At 34.0% G+C, this 27971-nt stretch overlaps 5 protein-coding genes and 1 pseudogene across 5 annotated transcripts; 2 read left to right on the forward strand and 4 right to left on the reverse strand.

Annotated features, from left to right (window-relative positions):
* The first annotated feature begins 481 nt into the window (after positions 1–481).
* LOC113855997 (LOB domain-containing protein 22-like) lies at positions 482–1087 on the forward strand. The gene has a single exon (XM_027487624.1). It carries the CDS (start codon positions 482–484, stop codon positions 1085–1087), a length of 606 nt encoding a protein of 201 aa, XP_027343425.1.
* A 727-nt stretch (positions 1088–1814) lies between these two features.
* LOC113856112 (serine/threonine-protein kinase BLUS1) lies at positions 1815–3320 on the reverse strand. Its single transcript, XM_027487789.1, has one exon. The coding sequence runs from the start codon at positions 3284–3286 to the stop codon at positions 1847–1849; it is 1440 nt and encodes a 479-aa protein (XP_027343590.1). The 5' UTR covers positions 3287–3320; the 3' UTR covers positions 1815–1846.
* Positions 3321–4139: 819 nt separating this feature from the next.
* Positions 4140–6576, reverse strand: LOC113856071 (putative pentatricopeptide repeat-containing protein At1g17630). Its single transcript, XM_027487705.1, has one exon. It carries the CDS (start codon positions 6548–6550, stop codon positions 4352–4354), a length of 2199 nt encoding a protein of 732 aa, XP_027343506.1. The 5' UTR covers positions 6551–6576; the 3' UTR covers positions 4140–4351.
* Positions 6577–8486: 1910 nt separating this feature from the next.
* Positions 8487–9856, reverse strand: LOC113855105 (NDR1/HIN1-like protein 13). Its single transcript, XM_027486586.1, has 2 exons — positions 8765–9856; positions 8487–8591 (listed from the first exon to the last, which is right to left on the reverse strand). The coding sequence occupies exon 1, from the start codon at positions 9569–9571 to the stop codon at positions 8807–8809; it is 765 nt and encodes a 254-aa protein (XP_027342387.1). The 5' UTR covers positions 9572–9856; the 3' UTR covers positions 8487–8591; positions 8765–8806.
* Positions 9857–13225: 3369 nt separating this feature from the next.
* Positions 13226–18451, forward strand: LOC113855998 (annotated as a pseudogene).
* Positions 18452–19689: 1238 nt separating this feature from the next.
* On the reverse strand, positions 19690–25360 carry LOC113856495 (protein HOTHEAD-like). The gene is made up of 6 exons (XM_027488326.1): positions 25285–25360; positions 24414–24789; positions 21541–21851; positions 20690–21075; positions 19868–20436; positions 19690–19732 (listed from the first exon to the last, which is right to left on the reverse strand). Exons 1-6 carry the CDS (start codon positions 25358–25360, stop codon positions 19690–19692), a joined length of 1761 nt encoding a protein of 586 aa, XP_027344127.1.
* Between the last annotated feature and the right edge of the window lie 2611 nt (positions 25361–27971).

A 27971-nucleotide genomic window follows, 5' to 3' on the forward strand; every position in this document is an offset into this window, starting at 1 on the left:
CTTTTTTGGGTGACATTTGTCGTAAATTATATCTCTTTAAGGGAGTTGCAAGCTTTTAATTTTTAAATATAAATTTTAAAATAGGACATATTCAACTAAAATAGAATTGATTATAAATTTTAAAATAAAATATATTTGGGATAAAATAGAATTGAATTGAATTGAATTATATACCATTAAAATCACTTCCATGACATATAAATTGAATTGAATTATAAGAATTTTGGAATTATAGAGAATGATAATGAACAAAGTAAATACCCACCAAATTGTTTAATTAAGATAAAATAAGGTTAGTGAGATTTGGTCAAAAGATCTAAAATTATGCACAACTGAATCTCTCTCAGATAGATTTTATCCATCTGTTTTTTAGTTTTTTTTTATATTAAAAAATCTATAACCGATAAAATAAGCTTTAATTAACAAATCAAGGCAAGAAATAAAAGGCAAAGCTTTAGCCGGGAAAGCCGCTGTTTTATTCATGGAAAGCAACCTATCAAGAAGCTACAACACACAAGCTTGCGCTGCATGTAAATTTCAACGCAAAAAGTGTGGCACTAATTGCATTCTCGCACCTTATTTTCCTCACGATCGTCAAAACCAATTTCTCAACGCGCACAGATTATTTGGCGTTGGTAGAATCACCAATATGCTGAAGATTCTTGATCCTCAACACAGAGATATTGCTGCGAACACCATTATTTACCAATCTGACATGCGCGCCAAAGATCCTGCTGGCGGTTGTTACAGACAAATTCACCAGTTGCAGTCACAGATTGAGTACACCGAAGCCGAACTTCACCTTATTCTTCAACATCTTGCTTTTCTCAAGGCTAGCTCTCGTGACATCATCAATGGCGTCTCTCAACCTTATCTTGAATCAATGCCACAAGATCATCAACAACACGTCAGTTATAATCCTTCACATGAAGACATCAACATGGGGGTTTTACAGAACTCTATTCCTTTGTCTCATTCGTCTTTAGAAGATAACCAAGAACCTGTTGTCGATTTTAGGTACGATGATCAAAAGCCTGTTCTTGACTTCATGAACAAAATGAATTCGGATCTTGGATCTCATCATTAGTCTAGCCAAAAGGAAAACTAATGAAAATAATGCAAGTAATTGGTGTTATCGCCATATACACAATGGGTTATTTTTTTTAAGTAATTTAGTTTAGTTGTAGTTCAAAAATTTAAATTTTGGTTTTTTATTATAGTATTCAGTTTTTTTAGAGAATGTGTAATTTTTAATGCAACGTGTAGTATCTAATAATCACCCGCGAATGCATGTTGCGTGCCAAGAATCATGGCTAATTTTAAATAGGGGTATGATATGTATGACAACAAATGGGTATGATATGTATGACAATGTTATGTAAACGTGTTAGCTGAGCATAAAACTACTTGAATTCGCGTATTGGTGTTCTCCTGACAACGTTTGGAAATGCAAATGATGATATACTTTGTTCGTCAAAATTAATTCATAACATTTTCTAATAAGAGTGTGTTGCCCTATCAGAGGTTTTGTTTAAGATAGACAAGGTTTTGTTAGAGTTTTATTAATTTGCACAGAAATTAAATAATTTGTATGTAAAAAGTTTGCAATAGATAGTTTCGCGTGAGAAAAAGTGAGAATAGACAGTTTCAAATGAACAGTTTGTTTGGTATTGATTTTTAAAATGGAATCCAAATTTCAATCTAATCTAATGAAAAATTAATCGTATTAGTTTTCAATTAATTTAATTTTTGATTTTTCGATTTGATCGCTTAACGAATACACATACGAAAGCACATGGATATTATCAAGTACCCTTATTTAGATTAAGATATATGTAATCCTAATTTATTGAGAAGAATTAGAAAAAGAAGAAAGGTGATGCTTGTAGGTCTCTATCTGCAACTCCAACTGCAAGTTTTTTTTCCTCTCATTTTCCAATTCAGCCCTAAGCATTGGAATCTCATGCGCCATTTGCTCCTCGCTATGATCCCCAGTCTGAGTCTCTTCTCCCTCTCCCCTTATTGCATTCATCAGAAACCTCACTTGCCACAGCTCTTGTTCCAAGCTTCCTTTCAACACATTCAGAGTCCCCAACATCCCTTCCCTGTTCTTCACTTTCTCTTCTGAACCCCCCATTTCTTGGATAACCGTTTCCCCTCCAAACCGAACCTCTTTCACCGACGCATCGTCGTTTGGAAACACGGGGTCAAGTTCCAACCCTTCCTCATTGAAGTTCCACCCACTGATCCTTCTCTGTTTCACCACGTTTCGCTGCATATCATCATCATCATTGTCGTCATCATCACCATCACCATCAGCACGAACATTAACCTTGCTTTCCTTATACCTCTTTTCAACACTGGGCAACCCTTGAAGCACGTTCTTGACCAGAAACTCCGGTCCCTTGCAGTTTTTGAAGAAGGGGTGCTTGAGAAGCTTCTCAGCAGAGGGTCTCTTAGAAGGGTCTTGATTGAGGCAAGAAGCAACCATATCCTTAAACGCCTTAGAGAACTTCTTTCCACTACCCTTCCTGTACTTATCAAAATCAGAAAAACGAAACCTTTTAGTGATCTTAAGCATCATAGACTTGGAAGGTGGAAGATGAGAGAGAGGAGGTCTTCCATGAGCAAGCTCCAAAGCAGTGATCCCAAAGGACCATATATCAGCCTTGAAACTGTAGCCCGTATGGGAGTGAATCACCTCGGGAGCCATCCAATAAGGCGTGCCAGCAAGATCAGTGAGCATTAGAGAAGAAGAGGAGGAGGAGTCATAGATGGAAGCAGAGACACCAAAGTCAGCAAGTTTGACTTGACCATTGGAGTCAACGAGGATGTTACCGGCTTTGATGTCTCTATGGAGATGGCCTTGGGCATGGAGGTAAGAGAGAGCGTTGAGAGTGTCTTTGAGAACGAGAGCGATGCATGGTTCGGTTAAACCATTAGGGAAGGAATGAGAAATGATGGATTGTAAGGAACCAGCGGCCATGAAGGGCATCACTACCCAGAGGCGGCGGTGGACGGTGAAGGAACAGTGGGCTTTGAGGATGTTTGGGTGGGAAAGGAGGGAAAGGGTTTTGGCTTCGCGGCGAACGTCGTCCAAGTCGGGGCGAGAACGGTCGAGGTCTATGGATTTGATGGCTACGAGGGTGGAGTTCATGGGAATGCACATTGCTTTGTACACTAGGGCGCTCGTGCCTTCTCCGATCTCGTTGAGGATCTTGTATGAGGATGCGTCTAGTGGGTATTGAACCCTTTTCGGTGATTCTTCTGATTCGTTCGCTGCCATTGGAATGGGAATGGAAGAAGCAAACGAGTGAGGTTGAAGAAGAAGAAGAATGCATGGATGGGAGAAATTAATTGAGAACAAAGTGTAAGGTTTTGACGGTTTTCTTGTGAGGGTTGAAGAAAAAGGAAAGTGTCGTCGTGATTTCTCCGTGCTCTGTTTCAGCCACCCTCCATGTGAATCCCATTAATGCTGTTTCTCTTTCCATATCCTTCACTTCACTACACACTTGGAATCACGAGAATCCATCTTCTCCATTTCTTTACCGTCAATAGAGTGGAAGAACAATTGATATTTTCATCACACTTGCTTTTTCTGATTTTTTTTTTTATCTATTCTTTCATTTTTTCCCCCAAATATTAAGAGAATATTATAACCTATGCAACACACCTCACCTCATCCATTGTTCATATTAATATGCCTTCCAAGAAAAGTAAAGTTAAATTAGAAATGGATAAACTTTAATGTTAAAGATGAATATTTTTAGACTATGCGACCGAACACGTGATTAAATTGCAGGATATTATTTTAATATGTGATTTTTAAGATAATTTAAGGAAGAGTTTTATCTCTCATAAAATATACTCGGTCTGAGAGTGTGTGTCTATATATATATATATAATTGAATTTTTTTACACATTGTTCGGAAATGACTAAGAGATCATCGTTACTGACCAACTCAAAATTCTTCGACATAATCAAGCAATCCCAAGAGTCCAACTGTCCAAGGCCGTTTCCTCTCAAGTACAGGTATGATAATATTTTGATATAAACAATAAAAATTCATTATATCCTTTGGTTATAAGTTGGAATAGGTCTTTTGGACTATTCATTAAAAAAACTATCGCTGATTTTAAATATTTCTTCTTAAAAAACATTTATTATATCAAAAAATAAAAATATCACAAATATTACTTCAAAATGTTTAAAATCAATGTTAATGGACTGAAAAATAATGTGTAAAACAAATTGATCCTACGCGTTAAATATTAAACTACATCTGATGCATGATAACAAATTATGTAATTTAATTTTCTTGATAGCTCGGCATAATATCTAGCTAGCCTCTCAATTTGCAACCATGAAGAGCTCTGATTGGTCGTAAACACATTGTACTCTAAAGCAACTATTGAGTTTATAATTTTCACTCGACATGTGAAGTGCCAATTCTTCAAGGATCACATAAACTTCATCAAGTTCCAAATGGACTAAATTCCCTGCTGAGAACGTGTAAACTTTCTTTCTCACCTCAATCCAACTCTGACCAGGTATTTTTTTAAAGCCTTTTGTCTTTGCAGACACCCTGACCCTTGCAGAATCATCCCATCTTCCATTTTCAGCATAAATATTGGACAGCAGCATGAAGCTCCCAGTTATTTTTGACTTCATGGTTAGAATTTGTGATGCGGTTTCATCTACAATGTCTGTATCCCTGTACATTCTGCATGAGTTTAGAAGAGCTCCCCAAACATACTCATTAGGTTCAATTGGCATGTTTTGCACAATATCAGTTGCTTCTTTCAAGAGTCCAGCACGACCAAGGAGATCAACCATGCATGCGTAGTGCTCTACATTAGGTTTAATACTAAACTCTGTGACCATCCGATCAAAAACGTTGCGCCCCGCAGCAACAAGTCTAGCATGACTGCAAGCAGAGAGAAGAGCAACAAAAGTGATGTTGTCTGGCTTTATTCCAGCTCCAATCATCTCATCAAAAGTTCTTAAAGCATTCTCACCAAGCCCATGCATTCCATAACCCCCAATTAACGAGTTCCATGAGATTAAATCTCTACTCTTAATGTTATCAAACACTAAATGTCCTTCCTTGAAATCCCCACACTTCATATACATATTAATCAAACCATTTCCCACCAAAATATTGTCATCTATCAAACTCCTAACAGCATAACCATGGAGCTCCCTGCCAAGGTTCAACGCTGCTAACTCTGCAGAAACTGATAAAACGCTGGCCATTGTCACACAGTTGGCTTTTACATTGGCAAGCTGCATTTGCCTAAAAAGTTCCAGTGACTTCCCACCACTCCCCTTAGAAGCAAAACCACTAATCACTGCACTCCAACTTATGACATTGGGTCTCACCAAGGAATGAACATCTGATTTTTCCAGCTGCAAAAACACTGCATAGGCCTCATCACATAATCCAGATTCAGCATACGATGATATCAAAGCATTCCAACTTACTAGATTCTTGATCTTCATGTCCAAAAATATTTTATGTGCATCCCCCATATGTTCATGCTTTCCATAAGCGCCTATCAGTGCATTTCTCACAAACAAATAATCTTCATGTCCACCTTTAATAACATACCCATGAATTTCTTTGCCCCAGTCAACTCTTGCCATATCAGCACAAACAGATAAAACCACGGCTAGTGCTTCAGCACTGATTTCAATTCCCCGTGTTCTCATCACCTTAAACAACTCAAGGGTTTCATCACAAAATCCACATCTAGCATGGCTTGACAACAAGGAGGTCCACGTCACAGAGTTTGGCTGCAGACCTTCGAACTCCATCCGCTTAAAAATCCTAGAAGCACCAAATGAGTCATGGTTGAAAGCATAACCCGAAACCATAGTATTCCACGACACAAGGCTTCTCACAACCATTCCATCAAACAATTGGCACGCATCCCCCATTCGCCCAAACTTCCCATACATACCCAATAATTCATTCACAACATGAAGATGATTCCGGAAACCCATTTGCAAAGCATGGCAATGCACAATTCTACAGAGACTAAAGCTCCTCAGATACGAACAAGCCCGTGTTATCAAGGGAAGAGTGAACCCATCAGGCAAAAATCCAAGCTTACGCATTTCAACATAAAGCTGAAGCGCATATTCAAAGTACCCATGAGAGACATGGGCTCTGATAATTGAATTCCACAAAAGATAATGTTGGAGACCATCAACGGGGATCGCATCAAACACTTTACGGGCGTAGGAGACAAAACCAAAGCGAGAATAAACAGCTATGAGCCTGGCGGCCAAAAAGGGAGAACGATGCGCGGTGGTGAGAACCAATTGGGAGTGAAGCTGACGAGCTTGTTGGAGAGTGAAGCAACGTTGAAGAAGGGCATCGAAAGAATCAAGAAGTTCATTGTGGGTGGCGAAGAATGAATGCGTCGGTGAGGTGTGTACGTGGGAAATTGAACGAGTGAGATTTGAGTTTGATGATGAGAGTAGAAAAAAAGGTTGGAAACGTGAAAAGAGAGAGAGGAAACGCTCAGAGGCTGCATTGAGCATGAAGCTCGAGGCTTGAGTAGTTTTGTAGAGTGCTGCTCTCTCAATAGGTTAAATTTCAAATACTTAGGGTTTAGGGAATCAAGTCACAAATTTTAAATTTACACCATTTTTGGCCCAATTAATCGCTGAAAGGCCCAATACTAGATATCCTTTTATCGGGTCCAATCCAAACTTGCACATCCAAAGAAGTTAACTGGGTTAAGAAATAAGCCGTTCTTGGTTCGATACAAAGGTTAGTTTTTAAATGGTTTGGGTTTAATCGGATCATGAAAAATGAATTCGATGAGAGATATGCCAGTAGCCTGCTTTTCGTAATTGATTAATTGAAATTAATTAGTTTAGAGAACAATTGTTTTAACTTTTAAAATAAATTAATCATAAGGAATGTATTGAAGAATGTGTTTTTAATATGTTCATTTGATAAAAACAAATTTTTCCATAGCCTATTAGAGTAACTAATGGATTTCATAAGTTTTACAATTCATTCAAATTAGTAATATTTACATAATCAACATTGATTTGACTTCTAATTTTGAATTTTTTTAACTAGTCTTTTTAATTATATTGATAAATATGTAAAAAAAAAATATCAAACAAGTTTCTTTTCCAAAAACAAAACAAAACTATGTGACCCGAACCCCCCAAAGTGAAAACTTCGTTTCTGCTATATATATATTTGGTCTTTTTTTCTTGCTTTATATGATAGAGGAGAGTAAACTCCAATGGGTTAATTGAATTCAGGAAGACAGGATTTTACATTTAATAAGCTGCAATTTTGGGTCCCTACCTCTTTTCTTGAATAAATTGAGATGGTATTCTTTTTCTCTAAATTATTTTCCAGAAATAAAAAGAAAAGGTAGCTGGTGAAGATCTCTAGCTAAAAAGATTGATAATCTTTTTGTTCAATCATGGATAATTTATAACAAGTCAATGACAATGCATATAGGGTTGGAAGAGGAATACACTTATTGCCTTTATATTATTAGTTGGACAAGTGATTGTAAACATTCACCCTTTCCTATTTCGTTTGGTAGAGTTATAAATGTTTATCTTCTGATATTAAATGAGTTTTTCATAATAGGTACATAGAATTGTCTTTACTCTCAACAAGATCTTATGCTAAAAAGACGCAAATTTTCATTTTCATTTTTAAAAAAGAAAGTGATATAATAAAAAAAATTTAAAGAAAAAAGTGAGGTAGGTCTTTGGAAAATTGATCTCTAGTCTGTGTAGAAAGAAAAAAGCACCTGAGTGGGAAGCTGGTCCCATTGGAAAGTAGTTAGGAATGAGAAGAGCACAATAATTGAAGCCCCGGCGAAGAGGAAAGTGAGTAGCGACAGCCCCAAAAAACCAATAAATTTATCAAGTCAAGTTAATCCCCGCACCTCCCACTTCTACCATTCCTGCTTTTCAAAGTGACAGCGATTCGCACCTACGTGCCACTGCCTTGTAAGAACCACACCACACACCTCATCCTCTCCAAGTCAAATCTCTTACCCATTCTCCAATATTAAATGTTTATAACCTGCTTCCCCACCATTTTTCATGTTACTCTCAGTTTACTCATTTTAATTAATCATTCTTTATTTTTACAAATCGAACACCGTCGCTTGAAAAAATTGTGTACGCATCACTGTTTATCATTATAAAAAATTATATCTGCCTTTTCATTCCAAGTAGTTGAAAGCTGATGAATCACTGTTCATCATTATAAAAAATTATATCTGCCTTTTCATTCCAAGTAGTTGAAAGCTGATGAATGATTAGACAATGTTTATTAGATATACTTCAGCAACGACTTGGTGCGATTATCCTACAAATGTTATATTATATTCCCCCAAAAAATAAAAGATTATAAACGATGCCCTTTTAGCCAATTCAACATTATATAAGTGCTACTATGGATTAAAATAATGGTACCATGCAGGGCAAAACTATAAAGTACATACAAAATAAAATAGAAAAATACAAATCTTTGAAGCAAAAAAAATATACTAGTGTACAACATGCTAACAACTGTCACCGACGGAAACCCCAGCTGCTCTTGTTGCCATTTACACGCTTTCGAGTAATTATGAATATGGACAAATTTTCGAAAAATATATCGAAATAAAAATCCGAATTTAAACAAAAGAAGCTAAGAGAAAAAGAAAGAGAGTAAATAACAGAAACAAGAAAAAAAAGGGAAAATTAAAAAGAAAAAACACAACACACCTCTCTCTATGCTGTTCTTCGACGCTGTGATGGTGGTGTAGTTCAAACGGTCCACTTCCAGATCTTGAACCGAACATCGACCTGGCACTTGGCGTTGGAAGTGGACGCCGTCGCCGGCTTCTTACCGGCGGGGAGAGTGACCTTAATTCCGTCGCAAGAGACTCTGATTCCGACCTTGGGTGTCTTGAAGCTTCCCATCTTGGCCTTCACCTTCGTTTCCAAATTCACATTCAACGCTAACCCACTCTTGCTCTTCATGCTAGATTTCAACCGCGACGCGTCATCACTCGCCAGTGCCTGCCCACTGCTCAAGATCGAAGCTTTAAGCAGCGTGGTGTTCTTCTTCCCGTGCAGGAACGACGGGATGGTGCCGTCGCCGATGTCCACGTGGCCGGAGAGAATGGAAATGGAGGTGGGGTCGTAGGCGAAGAGGATCTTCTTGTTGGGATTGGTGGCGGTGACGTTGAGGTCGAATTTGGAGCTGAGGGTGGAGGAGGAGGTGAGATTCAGGTACGAGAGTTTGAGCGATGTCACGGTGAAAGAAGGGCGGTGGGGGCGGTAGAGTAAGTAGAAGACGGTGCCGGCAACGCCGATGATGAGAAGGAGGACAAGTATGATGAGGATGAGCCAGAAGAACAAGGTGCAGCAGCATCGGCGGCGGCTACGGCGGCGGTGGTGGGGTTGGGGGCGGTAAGTGGGACGGGTGGCGCCGTAGAGTTGGGCCTTGGTCGCCGGAAAAGATGGGTTGGCGGCGGCGCCGTTGCCGCTTGCGGCGGGCTTGGCGGAAGGGTAGACCCTGTCTGTCATAGTGACTGCTTTTGGCTTAACTTACGTTGTTGTCGGTGATCGGAAAGAGTGTCTGTTTGTGTAACTCTTTGGAGTCTACGATGCTGAATAGAACGAAGAAAAAGGAAACGCTTTCCTTTTTATTTTTTTATTTTTTAAACTATTGAAAGAGGAAGATGAAGAGCACTGAGAACGTGCTACAGCACTTGGAAATTGGAAGAGAAAATTTGGTTGAGACAGAGAAAGTGAGTGAGTGGGTGAGAGAGAGAGAGAGAGTGGTTTATTACTTATTAGGATTAGGAGGTTGTTTTGCGATAACTATGGTTTAAACAGTGACATTAGAATTTGGAAGAAGGAAGAGGTTGGAGAAAGGAAAGTGGGGTAGGAATGGTGGAGTTGAGATGGCAACATTCTAACTATAGACTCTTTAGCTGTATCCAGCTTTTTGCTCTCACATTGGCGCGTACCAAAGTTCAATGCTTCTCAAACTTCAATTCTCAATGTCATTAATCACACTTCATGACTTTATGGTCAACTTGCTTTTCTTTAACCAAATTATTTTTTTCTATTGGGATTTGACAAAATAAAACAACTCGTTCTCACCCCCCCACCCTTATTTTATAGATATTTCATGAAACTATTCTGTACGAGGGACACGAGTTGTATTATACTCGTGTTCTTATTGAGTGTGATTAAGCAATGATTATCAAGTTAAACTCGCTCTGAGTTTTCTCTCACTTCTTGTATATTCTATAAACCAATGAAAAAGTGAGTGTAGTAATAACTCACGCTATATTGTTTATTAATTGCTACTAAGATAAATTATAAAATGGAAATATATAAAGCAGAGAGTTGAATGAGAAAATTACAAAAATTTTAAGAAGTTTAGGTGTTAGGTGAAAAGAAGCTGGCATCGCCTATAAATATTATAGAGGACGAGGGAAGGGTGAAAGCAACGCGCCTGTATTGAGAGTGGACATGTTAATTCCTCAACCATTAGTCTATTTGTGATGTGAAATGCTACCCCTTTCTCCTACTACGTTCTACACTCTCTCTTTCTCAACGTGCCAAAAATTAAGCAATTTATGATGATGCAATGATCACACGGCCACGATTCAATGGTCTATGAGGCTTGATGCACTACCAAGAAGACACGTAATTAATCAAAGTCAAGAAATTATAGCCAGCTGATTGCAAATTGATTCCCTCCCTTTTATTATTTATTTTTCCTGCCAATGGAATTGATCCTATACCTTCCAATATTGCTTATTTAAGTTACATAGCTTTTCATCATCATATCTAACTGGCATGTAATATGTTGATTATTCTTTGGTGAACTAGTATATTAGGGTATTTTTGTTAGAGGTTCTAAGATGTGGTTCTTTAATCAATGTCCTTAAAAATTCGTTTATGTCAATACTTAACAGCAAAAAATAAAATAGGAGGTTCCTAAGTCTTTTTCGTTTGTTCATTTAAAGCAGATGAACTTTATTCATTAAAACTCCCACTTCCATGAAAGTTTTGGCAGGAGTTGCAAGAGTCACAGTTCCTTAATTCGTTTAGTAACAAAATTGTTCTAAATTAACACATCGTAATGGACATGTAGCTTTAATGGCGAAATGAGTTTTTGTTGCAATTGGGCATAACTGGAAAATGCAGATTTAGATTAAGTATTTTATGAAAATATGAAATGAAAGAAACTACAAAATATATATTCCATTCAAACATAAACTTATGAAAGTCATGTGGGATTGAGAGAGTTTTATTCCTTTAAATAAGTCTACTCAATATTTTCATATGATTGAACGCAGCACAAATATGTCTTCAATCCAACAATAGCCCAACCCAAATTAATACAAGTCCAATTATATATGGGAAAGCTTTCATCAATATTTTTTTTATAATAATTAATTTATGAATTTAATTTGAATGCATTGATAGTATAATTATTCTTACACTTGCGTTTAATTATTTTTATAATAATTAATTTAAATTACTTTATTGTGTATTTAAATTAATTTAAAAAATATTTATAAAAAAATATTTCTTGTAATGAATTCAACTTTTTTTAAAAACAATATTAACTAGAGCAACTTCACCGACACAAGTGAGAAATAGTTATTACTATTTCGTTTTATTTTTATTTTTTTGCCACCTAATGTCCATGCTTTGGGACATAGTCAGCAACTTTATTTAATTGTTTTATTTTCGTGTAGATACTTAAATTCTGACAATGCATTCTAAAACAACTACCAAATCTGGGGGTGTTGTCTCTACTGGGGACACAATCCCACCCATAAAGAAATTTTAATTTTTGAGAGTAAATTGAAATACTTTAAAGTGAGTAAAAATTAAAAAATTAATAATATTTTTTGCTATAATTTAACCTATACTAATATGCCTAAAAATATAATTTTACATATTCTTAAAATTAGACAGGTAATTAAACTTATAAAAAAATTATTTTTTATTGGTTTAATTGTGATTGCCAGTGATGATTAAATGTATTTTTATTATTATAATATATTAAATAATAATTTAAAATAAAATTAAAAAAATTAGGTAAAATTTCTATATAAAAATAGTATATATTTTTCAGGATTAAAAAATTATAACAAATAAACAACAACAATTCATATTTGAACCTCATCTATGATCCTTTGTTTATATAAAATTATTTTTGAATAAAAGGTTTAAACATTAAAAATAAAAAATTTTAAAAGAAGGTTTGAATTTATCCCTTGTTTGTAGTCATGAGATTTTATTAACGTGACTTAAAAGTAAAGCAATAAAAAATTATCTATTCTTACTATCTATGCTTCTGATTTATCAGGAAGATTATTATTATTATTATTATTATTATTATTATTATTATTATTATTATTATTATTATTATTATCGAGTGAAATCTTACATTACTATTTTAATTAATTAACCTAGATTCTCTCCGTTAGTGTCGTCAAAATTATCATATGAAAAAATTTATAAAATGAAACATAAAAAAGTGCTCAAATTTTAATGCAAACCAACATTTTAACTGTACAAACCAGTGCAATAGCAGTGTATATTAAATTAAATAAAAATATATAATTGAATATTTGAATCATGTTGTGGGTGAATCATTGCATGGATAACTAAACTAAAAAGAAAGTCCAGAGTTGCATTATGGTATTAACTCACAAGGTTAATTCAATGAGTCTCTTTCGTTCAATCAATGTTTATGTCATTCACATTACTTGTTCTCTCTCTCTCTCTCAAAATCAAGCACACTCACACACAAGTCCAACCCCACCAACCCTCTTACAAAGAAGTTACTCTGCTTTGCTGTTCAGATTGTACTGGAGGCTCTGCTTTTTGGTTTTATCTATTCTTACTGCTTCTATAGAACTATGAAACTGTCATTCCACAATCATCATGCTTGGATATTAATTTAGAAAATGAAGAAGCATGTGTGTCTCCCTCCTAAACCATGCTTAAGTTAAGCCATTACCACACTGTTATGTGCTACTAATTTGGTAAGCATTGTCGGTTTCCTTTTATTTTAGTTTTTCTCATACATAACTGTTCCTTGCAGTGGCTTCATTGCTTTAGCATATGCTGCTGCTGCCTCCACCAAACTGCTTGGCTTGTCGGTGAAATATCTTCAGAATTGATCTCCATTTTCTTTTAAAGGAAATGGGGTTGCAGCTTTTTTTGCTGTTAATTAAGCTACACTTTGTTATATGCACTCCGCACTTTCATGAATATGCAGGTATGAGCTAAATTTAGATGTTCCTAAACTGGTTTTTACCAGTAACATGTATGATCCTTTGGGTAGTCCATAAATTATTAATGGACATGAAATGTGGTTCGGAATTCAAGTATAGGGTATTTGTTTGCTTTGGGAACTTTTCGGTTGCTGAAAGTGAATAGATGGAGCCACTGGAGAGTGATATAGTTACAACTTAACTATTCTGCATATTTGGATGTCCATAGTCTTTGCTCTTGTATGTTTTCATGTTGATTCTCTCTTTTACATTGTAGATTTATAAATGAGATTCTTAGAAGTTTCAATCTATTCAATTCAAACATGTCAAAGTGACCTATATATCTTTAACTTCCCCATATGTTTGCTCATGTTCACTCTCGTTGAGTTGTAAAATGTGTTTGAAGTAAAGACCAAAACTCTATTATTGAGACACAAGTCTGTCTGATCTGGTATATAGCATTGCAATAACTTTGTTTGAACCATCATTATTTACCGAGACAAGTTTTCAAATTACATTAAAGAAGCTGTTATTTGAAGGGAACTTTTCACACATTAACAAGGCGGGCATAATTTAGTGTTGCTAGTCAAATATTTCAGTTTGTTATTTGTGATGGCTCCATTCAGATGATAGGATAAATGATAATATAAGTGTGCAATCATTAATAGGCATCACACTTTGGATTTTAGAAGCAGCAGGTCTAATTTTGCAATTTGGACAATAATGCATGTAATAAGCAGAAAACTAATTCTTTTGCTATGGTTTTAGAAAGGCCTAGAGAGATGAAAAATAAGTTGCTATACCCTCAGAACAGGTTGAAGGTCATCAAAAGAGGCAATCAATGAAATATTTAGTTCAGGCCATGCAATTTCTCTCTATTTTGACAGGCCAAAACAAGCAATAAAGTTGAAGTACCTTCTCGTTAATCTCAAAAATTAGAGCCAGATGGGCAGTTTTATATCAACCTATTTAATAGTTTATAACTTCTCTACAATGTTCAAACTCGTAACTATCCAAAATTAAATTGGATCTTTCTATCTGTAGTGACCAATCTGCACCATTCAAGAATCAGAAGCCCTTCAAGTATCGCATTCCCACCGTCAGAGTCATCTTCTGGAGTTCCTGCTAGTATTGCACTTCCACCTTCCAAGGCCTCTTCTAAAGCTCCTCGTAGTATTGCAATTTCACCTTCAAAATCATTCCCCAAAGTTCCTAAAATGAAATGGACGCATAGTTATGTTGGTTCTCCGATATCACACCATAAGCATCACTATTCCAGAGAGAAGTCCAGCAATCAAATTCCTGGACCAACTTATCCAATCCATCCTCATACTCATCATGGTTTGATTCTCTGAAAAACAAAGTTTTTGTATAATTTTCACATTTCTTCACTTTGACACCCCACCCCCAAAATTGATTACATTTCTTTTATAAACTTCTTATGAAAATGTAGGTCCTCAAGTCTTCAAGTCACAACCTCCTTTCTTTTCACCTTTGAGCTGGGATTTTCATGCACCCTCACCTGCACCTGCACCTGCACCATCACCAGGAGTTCTATCACACTACTTGAATGGTAATGGTATAAAACACTCATTTTGTTCATCTCTTACCTGTGTTTCTTATATTTTGTCTACCAAGATTGCTAACTAGATTTAGAACCTCACTGTTTATCACATGCATTGTCCATCACAATCAGCACCCTCTCCTTCGCCTAGAATTTCACCTCTAGGCTCATCGTTGAAGAAGATAAAGACCCCTCCACCAGCATATGCTTCGGTTCTACCATCTCCACCGCCTGACAAGGGTGCTATTCTAAACTTCATCATGCAATTCTAATGTTTTAGAGGAGTATATATATATATATATATTATATATATATTACACATCTACATTGGTTCCTTCTTTTTCATTTATCCAAACAATGTACACATATTGATCCTATTTCTATCTGTAGATTGTATGATGATAAGTTGCTCAGAGCCCTTGACATATACACCTCCTGGATCACCTTGTGGTTGTGTATGGCCACTTCAAGTTAAACTCCGAATCAGCATTGCAATATACAAGTTTTTTCCTTTGGTTTCCGAGCTAGCCAAAGAAATTGCAGCCACTGTTTTGCTGAACCATAATCAAGTACGCATTGTGGGAGCTGATGCAACTAGTCAGCAGCTAGAGAAAACTACTGTACTCATAAACTTGGTACCCCAAGGAGGGAAATTTGACGATACAACAGCCTTTTTAATATATAAGAAGTTCTGGAACAGGAAGATTCTCAATGATGCTTCACTTTTTGGTGCCTATGAAGTGCTCTATGTTCATTATCCAGGTTCTAAATTAGTTTCTTAAGACAATTTTTTTTTTTTCTAGAAATATGAAGTCAGTTTATATAGCATACTTGGTTTCATTTATACTTTTGGACAACACATGCAGGCCTTCCACCATCTCCACCTTCAAGTGTTTCTGGTATATATGTTGAACAATACCCTGGTCGTGGCCACAATGGAACAATGGTGAAACCTTTAGGAGTAGATATCTCAAGGAAGAAAAAAGAAGGGAGTGGTGGAAGGATGGTTATTATGATCGTGCTGTCATCTTTTGCTACCTTTGTTCTATTCCTTGGAGTTGCATGGCTTTGTCTCATGAAATGCAGTTCCTACGCTCTTGAGCCTGAACAAATTCCTGATGTCAGAATTTCATCCACTTCAAAGCGATCAGGTAATTAAACAATTAATAAGCATGCTGATTTATTTCTTGCAACTAGAAATAGTCCTATTCTACTACCCTTTGGTTAAAATCTTTAACATGAAAAAAGAAAATGATTCTATATAGTTATCGACAAACTACTGTATAGAACTTGGTTAGGGATTATATTTGTTTTAAGTATTCTATTAGTTTCAAATTAAAACAAAACATTTTGTGCGCAATATTTTATCATTTGTAAATCCGGTCAGTCTTTGTAGATTTTAAAATGAGTAAAATGCAGAAATGGGCATTCAATTTGATTTTTGACATTACAAAATGTCAAATTTTGTCCTCCACTTTGGTTTCAAAAATTAGTATTATCAATTACTTCGGTTCCTAAGATTGCTAAATTAGTTAATTTAGTTCCTGAATTTGACATCCACTAGAATTTTGGTCTCTGACATTGGGACCAGACTAACTGATGCGCATTTAAGTTTAAACTAATTTGACTAATAGTTACCAAAGTCGAGGATTAAATTGTTTTATAATAATGTTAATGACTATACTAACTAATGGTGACTAATTTTACTTTTTTATATTGTTAAAGATCAAATTAACCTATTAACCTTTTAGTGTTAATTTGAAGGACAAAATGAACGTTTTACTCATTTTGAAATACTTCAGGAGTTTCAGGTTAAAATGCTAACTTAGTCTTTAATTTTTCGTGACTTCTCTGGATATTTTTCTTCGGAAGTCCACATCATAGTATTTATTTGAGTCTCCATCTGCAAGTAGTTGCAAGAGGAATTCACTGTAAATATAAAACTGAATGTGTTCAAAGCAGGGGCTGCCAGTGCTAGGTCATTGACTTATGGGAGCATGCCATGTTCTAGATCAATGTCTTTCAGTTCTGGAGCAATAATATGTACAGGATCAGCTAAGAGCTTTACTCTGAATGAAATAGAGAGAGCAACAAATAACTTCAATGCTTCAAAAATATTAGGAGAAGGTGGCTTTGGTCTTGTTTACAAAGGTGGCCTATATGACGGGAGGGATGTGGCAGTGAAGGTTCTCAAAAGAGATGACCAGCATGGTGACCGTGAGTTCTTGGCAGAAGTTGAGATGCTTAGCCGCTTGCACCATAGAAATTTAGTTAAATTGATAGGTATATGCATAGACAAAAAGACTCGCTGTTTAGTCTATGAGCTTGTCCCTAATGGCAGTGTGGAATCCCACTTGCATGGTAAGCAAAGTCACTGTTCATAAGTGTCATCAACACTTTTGGAAGGCAATGCATAAGTGTATGACTTTTGAATGTTCTTCTTTTTCTCAGGTGCTGACAAGGAAACCAGTCCACTTTATTGGGATGCCCGGATGAAGATTGCACTTGGTGCAGCTAGGGGATTGGCTTATCTGCATGAAGATTGTAGCCCATGTGTCATCCACAGGGACTTCAAATCCAGCAACATCTTATTGGAACATGATTTTGCACCCAAGGTTTCAGATTTTGGATTGGCTAGAACGGCACTGGAGGAGGGAAACAAGCACATCTCAACACATGTAATGGGAACGTTCGGGTAATAATCACTTACCATAGCAGCCTTTTCATGTTGATGCTTTGATGGATGTGATAATCTAATTAACATGTTTATAGTGTAGTAATTTCAGTCCAATAAATATCTGGTATTCAACAAAACCCTGTGAATTTTTATTTTATGGATGCATTACGAATTCTGTGATGCATTTCCTCAAGATGAAAACTGATTTTGTCTCGTTGTCGAGACATCTTGATTTGCAGCTACCTAGCTCCTGAATATGCAATGACTGGCCACCTTCTTGTCAAAAGTGATGTTTACAGCTACGGAGTAGTGCTCCTTGAGCTCCTAACTGGAAGAAAGCCTGTGGATTTGTCACAGCCACCAGGTCAAGAAAACCTTGTTGCTTGGGCTCGTCCACTTCTGACAAGCAAGGAGGGTTTGCAGAAGATCATAGACCCAGTTATAAAGTCCAGTGTTTCTCTTGATACTGTGGTAAAAGTTGCAGCAATTGCATCCATGTGTGTGCAACCAGAAGTCACTCAACGTCCTTTCATGGGTGAAGTTGTTCAGGCCTTGAAGCTGATATGCAGTGAGTTTGAGGAAACAAGCTATGAAAGACCAAGGAGTTTTGGAGTAGATGGTCTCCTAACTGATGTAGAAGGGAAATTTTCTAGTGTTCCAGGTGGGAGGGTGGACTTGATAGAGTGTATCAATTACCTGTCTCAGCCTGATAATCATTCTGGTCAAGAACCAAGGTAGCATTATCAGCATTCTACTTTAGGGCCTTTCACTAGAGCCTTCTGGGAGAAACTGCTGTTAGTGTAGAAGGAGCAAGAATTTTCAGCTGAACTGTGTTCTCGATCTCATTAAACTTTTGCCACAGCCTGAATGCAAATTCTAACGACGATGCAAGTTTGTTTACTGTTGCTTATTAGGATAGGATTGGAAGTTGGTGACACAAACTTCAGACAATGTGTTCTATTCATGTCACTATTGAAGTACAGAAACTTGAGCTGCTGAAGTAAAAATCAGACATTTAACACCCACAAAACGTATTTAGTTGTGAAATGCAGATTACTGCTTTGTCCAAATTCCAGTATTAAAAGACCATTTTTTTGTTGTTGTTGCATTCTGGTGGACTAATCATTTTTCTGCTACAGAATGTAATTGGTAGGTTCCTTTTAGAACTTTTCATTGGTCCTAATAAAAGTTACTAGATTTGAATTTGATATAGGAGTTATGTCTTGTATTATTCTATCCCAAGACGCTTCTCCTTTTGAAAATCTTTAGCTATACATTCTGCAGTTGTAGGTTCATTGCAATCAAATTTATGGACTCGATGCATCATGAATACTGAATTAATTAATGCTGAACAATTGAGAGCATAGAGAACATCTAGAGGTACATATTTATAAAAGACAAATGCTAAAGGAATCAAAAGCAAAACATTTGTCTCAAAATGTAATTAATGCAATTTAACATATTTTTTAAGGAAAACTTTTCAATTGAAATTTCTAAGTCAGTACAAATGAATGGTGCATTAGTTAAAGAATGGTGTTTGTGCTAAAACTTCCTTCGTTGCACAAATGAATTCAGACCCTGTTTCATTCTAGAAAAATCTTTCAATCCAAAGATTTTGATTTTGTTGTGCGTATCCACTAATGCGTATATGATAATACATAGCAAAAGAGGTGTCACCCACGTCTCCATTATGCTTTCTTTTTTCTTTTTCTTTACCATTTTCCCATTAGAGAAAAGGCATGTGTACTATAAAGAGGTGCCATTCCAAAAGTCATGTCTGTGAGCAAACTAATGTATTACAAATGTCATGAATCAATCAACCCAAAAACCTTTTTTTTTTTTATCAGCAATCATCCCAAAAAATACACCTTAGGAAAACATTTTATTTTATTTTATTTTATTTTTACAAATAACTGTAAAATTGGGGTTAAAGTTTAAACCCGCCCTTGAGAAGTTACCGTGACTTTTCTTTTTAGAAAAACCAAAGCTTTTTTGATTGTTTAATAATCACTCTTCACTGACAATTAACAAAAAAATACATGAACTTCCACTCCTACAACTAATATTGTTCTTGTCTTCAAATTACACTTTTTTTTTTTTTTCATTTTGTTGACATAACCTTCATATTACATACTAATCCTTAAATACCAGTCTATTTCCCGAACCTATCCCTTAAAATCTTCAGTCCCATGTACCTGTCACAAACATAAAAATATCATTAGCACACCAAAAGGTGAAGATTATATTTGTTGGTAAGTTAGTACCCTAACTTCTAAATAGTCATAAATTTTATCCAAACATGTTTACTCAGTGTTATGTTATGTACATACCTTCCCATCATCATGACAGTAGCTTGAGGATTGGTTCCTGGTGACTCAGTAAAGGTTGAACCATCTACCACACGGAGTCTGTCAACACCAAGAACCTTATAATCAGAATCAACTACCTTCCCCACATGACACCCACCATGGTAGTGCCAAATAGTGATAACAGAATCTCTACAAAACTGCTGTAGTGATTTTGTGTCATTGGCATGTTTGGGTATGAGGTTGACATTAGCCTTCACACTGAGGTTAAGCAGTTTCTCTGTGGTTTGTCTATCACTCAATGTGTAGTTTGTGATGTGCTGTGACTGCACAACCTTCATAGCCAACCGGATTCCCTCCACACAGCGCTTAAGATCATAAGGGTGATTGAAGTAGTTGAAAGTAACAGCAGGGTTGTCCTCCACTTTTGTGTTGATCAACCTGAGCTCACCTGTTGACCAAGGATTGGCAACTTTTGACAAGATGAAGCCTCCCCTGAATGCTTCTACCGGTATGTCTCTCTTGCTCTTCACATAAGCTTCAACAGCTCCTTGTGATCTTTGCTTAGGTGGAATTGTGGAGAGCTGCCCAATCTGGTTTGTCATATAAATTTTTTTTAAAAAAATTATGTTTAATGCTTAGCATTGGTCTATGTACCTTGTTATTATATATGCAATTTCAGATCAATATCTTGCTAGTTTGCTTAGTGTTTTTGGCTTATGATTGATTTATTAAGCTAAATGGAATTTAGACACTAATACATGTTACAATAAGTAATAACACAATTGATAAGCATTTCAATGTGGTCCACATAAAATAAGTAAATTTAGCAAGTATATTGCACACCTCAGCTGACAAGATACCATGGTGGCAGTGAATGCTATCCCTGGACTGCCCAAACCCACTACTAGTCTCAATGTACACACCCAAATTGGTAATACCGACAGTTTCGATGAGTGACTGCTGAACTGGTCTCTTAGAAGGAACAAAAATTGTGTTCATGGGGTTATCAGCCATGCCTTTCCCAACAAATTGGTTGTCAAGCACCACAGGGATGTTCAATTTCTGAAGTTCTTCTTTTGGGCCAATTCCACTGAGCAATAGCAATTGAGGAGTTCCAATTGCCCCGCTAGACACAATCACTTCACTCTGCCTGTCATTTCCCAGAACTGCCTCATGCTGCTTCCCATTTTCATCCTTGAAAATAACCCCCGTAGCTCTTGGTCTTTTTCCTGCAACAATACCATCACCATTTTCAGTCATGTCTTTGTAACCTGATAAACTTTCAACAAACGAATATATATTTTTTTTCTCGTGTGAATCTTTTACATAACAATAACATGTGATGTGAAGAGATATATAGACACAAGGATGAAGGATCTTGCACATATAATCTCATAAATTTTGAGAGAACTTCACTTATTTAGTGTACTGTATGCTTCTATATCTCTCTTCACACAGTTCTCCCACGTGAAAATTTACATGACATGACATATATACTCCCCATCAAGTAGACCAATTTAACTATAAATATATTTTTTATAGAAAAATGTTTATTACACTTGGAGAAAAACAAGAATAAACTACAAAAGTAATACATGTGATCATGATATAATATGATAAGAAAAGAAAACAAAAAAAAAGAATAGTTACATAATTGGAATGTTCATAAATTAAAATGTGTTTTTTACATGTACCTGTTGTGTCAAAAACAATCTTTTGGACAGTGGCATAGATCAAAACAGTAAGTTTATCAGGATTCCCAGAAGCAAGGAGTTCAGCAGCAGTGTGGCGGCGGCCAAATCTGTCAAAGATGGTTCCACCAACTTTGGTTCCATACTTGTGATCATATGTGAAGCCATTAAAGGGAGAGACACCAGCATCTAGAAGGCCGTCTCTAACTGCTCTCTGCCACGATGAAAACTTTGGACGGTGAACAATCTGCTTCTCAACCCAAGGATATGACTCATTTACCAGCTTCGGATCCCACCCCACCTTCCTTATAAATCTGCACGTTAATTAGTATAGAAATGTTAAGAAAATACGTGTTTCAATTATATTAATGCTTTGGAGGAATATCATTAAATATTAATGCTAAATTGTTTCCTCAAACCAACAAAGTTTTATGTTAGTCGCAATTACTTGTTACCAAAAAAAAAATCTTTTAATTTTTAACGACCGGATACTAGTAAATAAGTCTTATTTTAGTATATTTTATTCTAAATTATTTATCCATTTATAACCTTAACAAAATATTTATTATGTTTTTCCATCATTATTCTTCCTTCTGTAAATTGGTGCTCAATAGTTATTCTTTATTTTAAGAGATAAAGGATCAGTAAGTTACACCTAAAAAGAATTAATTGAATCTTCTGATAATTTTTCCCTAATATATAGAAATTTATAATATTTATGTAACATTCTAAATAATTCTTATTTTAGAATGGAGGGATTCATATTTTATTAAGTAACTTTAATTTAGCGTATGATGTATTTTTTTAAAATATTAAAAGTATAGAGCATAAAAGTACATCACATTGCATATATACCAATTCTCAGTCGTGTGTGCGAATTTCTATTTCAAAGGTTACGACTTCCGAGGTTTCCGATGAAAAATGTTACCAACACCTTTGAGAAATATTTTTTTTTTCAGCAACCTTTCAACTATATTTTTGTAAATAGTTTTTTTAATTTAAAAATAATTTTGAAAAAAAAATATTCATAAAATAAATGCTTTATTAAAAACCAAATCAACCATATGGATAACAATTTTTGTTTATCAATTATCATTGTGTATGGGCGCATCTTAATGATTTTACCAAAAAATAGAGAACCTTAAAACAGATTGAATGACTATTGTGTAAGCTGCACTTTTTTTCCCTCCTTTTCCTTAGATGTGAATCCCTCACCTAACCCCTTCCGTGACATGAAATACGGCTATGAAGGACCACACAATGCGCATTTAATTGATGAAATAGGGATTATATAAAAACAGATAGTCATAAATGTTGTAAACATAAATTGATGGGATACCATTGACTACTTCATCTTTGAGCATATTTGGATTTGTTGAGGGAGACTTAAACCCCTTTTTAAGAAGAGAAGAAGAAGAAGAGTTAGTAATAAGTAATTTAGTTGACAGGTTAAAAGTTAAATTTTAAAAATCATGAAGATTTATTATCAACACTTCTACAAAATCGTGTTTAATGAAAATACATTGTGATTCTTAATAACTTTTATTTCTAAGAAAATTGTTTACGGTTAAACTTAATTATATTTTAAAAAGAATTTTTATGTTAGGTTAAGAATTTTACTCTAAACTTTAACACGCTTTTAAAATAATTTTTTTCAAACCAAAATTATTTTATTTTAAATATATTTATACACAAAATAAAAAAAAAATATTAAAGTTCTCAGTTGACAATTGAAAAACATAACCTGCCTGCTTGCTAGTAGGGTGGGTAGAAGGGGTGGGTGAGGGATTGCTATTTTTTATTTTTTATTTTTTGCTTCTGGTCAATAGTGGGGGGAGTGCCATAAATGTCATCTACTTTCACCTTGGTCCATCATTTAATTAATAGGTAACTTGGATTAAAATTAAATGTAAATAGGTAACATGACACCCATCTAAATGTTTCATTTTGAAAGGACTACATTGCTGTGTGCCCTTCTTATGTTCATCCCCCTACACAATTTCTTTTGGAAACATTAATCAGCTACAAAACCTAATGAATAATGAAAGAGAAAGAAAATCAAAGACATTTATTATTTAAGTTTAAGTAAAACAACGTGAAAACTTAAGCGCACAATAGAATTAAAATGTTAGTACTTGATGGTTTTCGAAGCAGACAAGTATAACACATGAGTAACACTAGAAAAAAAAATGTTTGTTAGACTCATGATTATACATTTTATTTAACATAAATGAAATAATTAACATAACATTATCATACATTGTATTAATAAATAATTTTATTGCTATAAAGAAATTAATATAGACCATCAATATATCACATTGTCAACGACTTGCTTTATATTTTTTGAGATTTATGCATTGCTATTGTTATGCGGATAATAATGATAAAAATTTCACTTAATTTACTACACTTTAAATTTCGTGTGAATTCATAAATGTAAACAACAATTGAAATAATCACAAATCAAATATTAAATCTGATCAATATTATTAATTTGTGATAATACGTACATTAGTAAAAATTTCAATATATAGATTCCTTTTCATGTTCCTTCTCGTGACTTTTTCCGTATTATAAGACAGAACAATATAAAAGTAAGTTATGAACCTTAAACAAATAATTTTAAGTTTATATTATCATTTTTTGTAGTTTTTTTTTTCTTCTCTCTCATAACATGGGAGAAGGAACATGGCCGTCAAAATCTAATTAAATGCAAAATATATAAAAGATATTTAATTATTACTTTAGCAGATATCCTGCTCGAGGGCAAGTGCTTTCTGTAAGAACTGATGTGTAAGTTAATTAAGATATCTACGTAAGGTCATTGACTAATATATATATAGAATGGGATATAAGAAAAGATTGAAAGGTACCTTGGGTTTGCTCTAGTGTAGAAGCCAGCATTAATGGAACTGCCACCACCTAAAACTCTTCCCCTTGCATTGAGGACTCCATCGGTTGAAATGAAGTATTGGGATGCTGAAGTTGGTGAAGTATCCGCCAAGGTAATGTGAAAGTTCCCTAAGAAGGACACATTGGGGTTGTTGAAAGGGACTCCTCCTCTTTCTAGCACCAAAACTTTCATGTTCTTAGACAGGGTTGCACCCAATGGACACCCTGCAGTGCCACCTCCCACTATTATGTAATCATACCCATTGTTCATGCTGCTTGGTGAAGATGAGAATGAACTTGCTTTTCTGATAAATGGGTACCGTTCATACCAGTTCTCCTTACCTGCAATCAAATTCCCTTAAGTCCCATTTTCATGAAGATCCCTCATCCCTAGAGATTATCACATTTCCTCACCAAACCAAAAAACGTAAACTAAGTATTATATTTTTTTAAAATGTTAACTTCAGTCCTTTTTAAACGTATAAAAATAACAACATTTGGTTAAAAAAAAAGTTATTTAGCATTTATATTTTTTAAAGTAAGTTACTACTTTTTATGTTTAAACTCAGCTCTAAGATTTATTTTTTCAATTAGAAAAACAGCCGCATGTTTAATCAACAAACAAACTGAACATGTTGCCTGTGATCTAAGCCTTTTGTGAGCCATTGAAGTGAAACTCCATATGAAGTAAAACCCGGATGCCATTAGCTAATGGAAACTAGAGATATGAAAAATGGAGAACCCCTTTTGTGTATTTTGATGAAAAAAATCAGCTTTGCAGAGAGAACTCTTGAAAACATGCAAGTATCATAGAAGTAGAGGGTTTGCTTGAGATCAATAATAATAATAAACCTTGACAAAGAGGTAGATAGTTGACGAGGCAAAGAACCAAATACAGCAAGAATTTGACTGCACCAATCGACGCCATTGAGTCTGAGAAAAGCACTCACTGAAGAAACTGCTTCTTCCCAACCTCTAAGTGGCTGCCTCTGGTTGGCCTAGTTTTGTGTGTGTCCATCCTATAAATATACTCCAAATGCGTCCCATACGTACGAGAAATGTCTCCATTGTTATTCAAAAATTAAAATTTCAGGAGAAAAGTGAGAAATAGAAAAATTAAAGAGAGAGAGAGAGAGAGAGGGATATTAAGTATAATATGATAAAAAAGGAAAATAAAAATAAATAAATAAAATATTAACATTGATAATACTTATTATATTTTTTATAATTTTAATATAATGAATGTGTTTTTAATGAAGAATTATATATTTTTTTATGTTTCAACTTAACTCTAAAAATTAAGATTGATAAAATTAAAATAATAAATATAAAAATATAAAAGTAGATTGTTTTTAACTTCTTACTTTTTTTAAGAAAATTTTAAGATCGCACACGAGGAGAGTGATAGGAGATTAAAGTTATCGAAAAATGGCTCCATTAAAACCAAGCTGTTTCCTTGAGGTTATAATAATATGAATTTACAACTAAGAGATGGAAATCAAGGATACTAAATACTAATAAGTATAATACAGATTGTAAGGTATTTTAAAAATAAAGGTGAAATGTGAAACATATAAGTTTAAAACAAAAAAAAAATAGTTTTAATTACATAAAATTATAAAAAATGATTGATAAGAAAATATTAATAGTTCATATATATAATGTTAAAAATTAAAATATTTAAATAAAATATATGTGGTTATAATAAAATATAGCTATAGTTATAAAAACTAAACTAGTCTGAATGGTTCAATAGATAAACCAACCAAGTAATCGGTCCTAGCACTTGTCTTCAAGATATATTTATTTATTCTATAGAATAATTTAGAGAAATTCATTGATTAAACAAAAGAAATTTAAAAAATATTGTTTAAATTTTTGAAAAGATAAATTTAGAATAATTATAAAATGATAGTAACTAAAATAGCTGAAATTATGGAAAATATTTAAAGGGTAGGACCAGAGGTTATTTATAACAGAAATTTATATCTCTGAAAAGACTGAAACAAAAACTGGAAAACATTGAATGAGGAAAGGAAGTGGAAGAAGCTGACCGTTGGATTTTTGTGATGAGATTAAGTGATGACTGATCCACCATTGACAGCTCACTGACCAGCAAGAGTAATAAAGCTCTGTATTTAATATGCCACCAAATACATGTCTTCTCTATCCCCATTCACAAAATCTCCCATCTTGTTAGGTTGTTTCATTTCAGGATTCAATTTTGGTCTCAAATTTTATATTTTTTAATTAGGGATTCGAATTTTTTTTTAAAATATTGAGTTTAAATGTTTTTTTTTATTATAAGTATCTTTCACTTAAAATAATCTTACTAAAGTCAGATATAGCTGATATTATAAATGCTAAAAACTATTTTAGATAGATTTTAATATTTAATAATATTAATTTGTATTAAAATATATATTTATATTAATAATATAAAATTATAATAAAATTTTATTATTTTTATAATAGTTTTATTTAGCTTAAACATGATTATCTCAAGTAAAAGATACATGCACTATATAAAAATCAATAAGAACTAGACTTTTAATAAAAATCATTCTTTCCAATTTTTTCTTTTAACACTTTAACAAATTCACTTTTTATTTTATTTTATAAAATTAATGAGCAATTAATATTTTATTTATAATGTTATTTTAATAATCAATGTTTATCTTATAAAAATTATAAATAAATAAGATAATTAATATAATAGGTAAGAGTATAATGTGAAGTAAAGTAATAATTTGATAATGAATTTTAAAATATAAAATATATTTTGTAATGTTTGTGCAGAATTTTAAATGTTAAAAAAAATAGAGGGAGATTGGAATGCATTAAATTTTACAAGGTATTATATTTTTTGATAAATAAAATATTTTTTTATTAAATAGACCTGATTAGTTATATATATATATACTTACAGTTTTACCTTTTGTGACAACTTTAAATGTCAATTTTTTTTATTACGGTAAACTTTTATTTTTAATAAAAATTATATATAAAAAATATAAAGAATTATACTTAAGCTTTGTCTTTATTTTTATTTTATTAATCATTTAATTTTTTTTATGATTTTAGGAATGAATACTAAAATTTTATTGTTTGAAATAATTTGCATGGACCTTCCTGAATTTAGGTATAATTATGCCTATACTTTCATTAAATAGAAAATTACACATCATTTTTATTATACATATTTTAGATGTAGATCTAAATTACATTTTTAGGTGATTTTTTTTATTTTTTTAAATAATTTTAAATTCAAAATTTTATTTGAAGGAAATAAAACACATATTACTTAAATTTATCATTTATTAATTTTCTATACTGGCACAAATTTATCTTTTAAAAGTACACATATTACTCCCATTTTCAATGAAGAAATTTATAAATGTAAATAATGCAAATTACAAGGGAGACTAACTGTAGTTACATCGTTTTAAACATTTATTAAACCACAAGCTGGACTTCGCAACTGTTCGTTGTTTTCAACTGTCACTTGTGCTTCGCTAAACAATCATTAATACTTATAA

The sequence above is a fragment of the Abrus precatorius genome, unplaced genomic scaffold, assembly GCF_003935025.1.
Source record: "Abrus precatorius isolate BTA unplaced genomic scaffold, Abrus_2018 Scaffold11, whole genome shotgun sequence".
NCBI lineage: Eukaryota > Viridiplantae > Streptophyta > Magnoliopsida > Fabales > Fabaceae > Abrus > Abrus precatorius.

Bases quoted from the DNA above. Each gene is read 5' to 3' on its own strand.
- LOC113855997 (XM_027487624.1), top strand. From the start codon at position 482: ATGGAAAGCAACCTATCAAGAAGCTACAACACACAAGCTTGCGCTGCA.
- LOC113856112 (XM_027487789.1), bottom strand. From the start codon at position 3,286: ATGGCAGCGAACGAATCAGAAGAATCACCGAAAAGGGTTCAATACCCA.
- LOC113856071 (XM_027487705.1), bottom strand. From the start codon at position 6,550: ATGCTCAATGCAGCCTCTGAGCGTTTCCTCTCTCTCTTTTCACGTTTC.
- LOC113855105 (XM_027486586.1), bottom strand. From the start codon at position 9,571: ATGACAGACAGGGTCTACCCTTCCGCCAAGCCCGCCGCAAGCGGCAAC.
- LOC113856495 (XM_027488326.1), bottom strand. From the start codon at position 25,360: ATGGCGTCGATTGGTGCAGTCAAATTCTTGCTGTATTTGGTTCTTTGC. The intron at 21,852-24,413 runs GTACCTTTCAAT...ATTAACGTGCAG, and splicing joins TACACTAGAGCAAACCCAAG to ATTTATAAGGAAGGTGGGGT. The intron at 19,733-19,867 runs GTATGTACATAA...TGTTTGTGACAG, and splicing joins ACTGTCATGATGATGGGAAG to GTACATGGGACTGAAGATTT.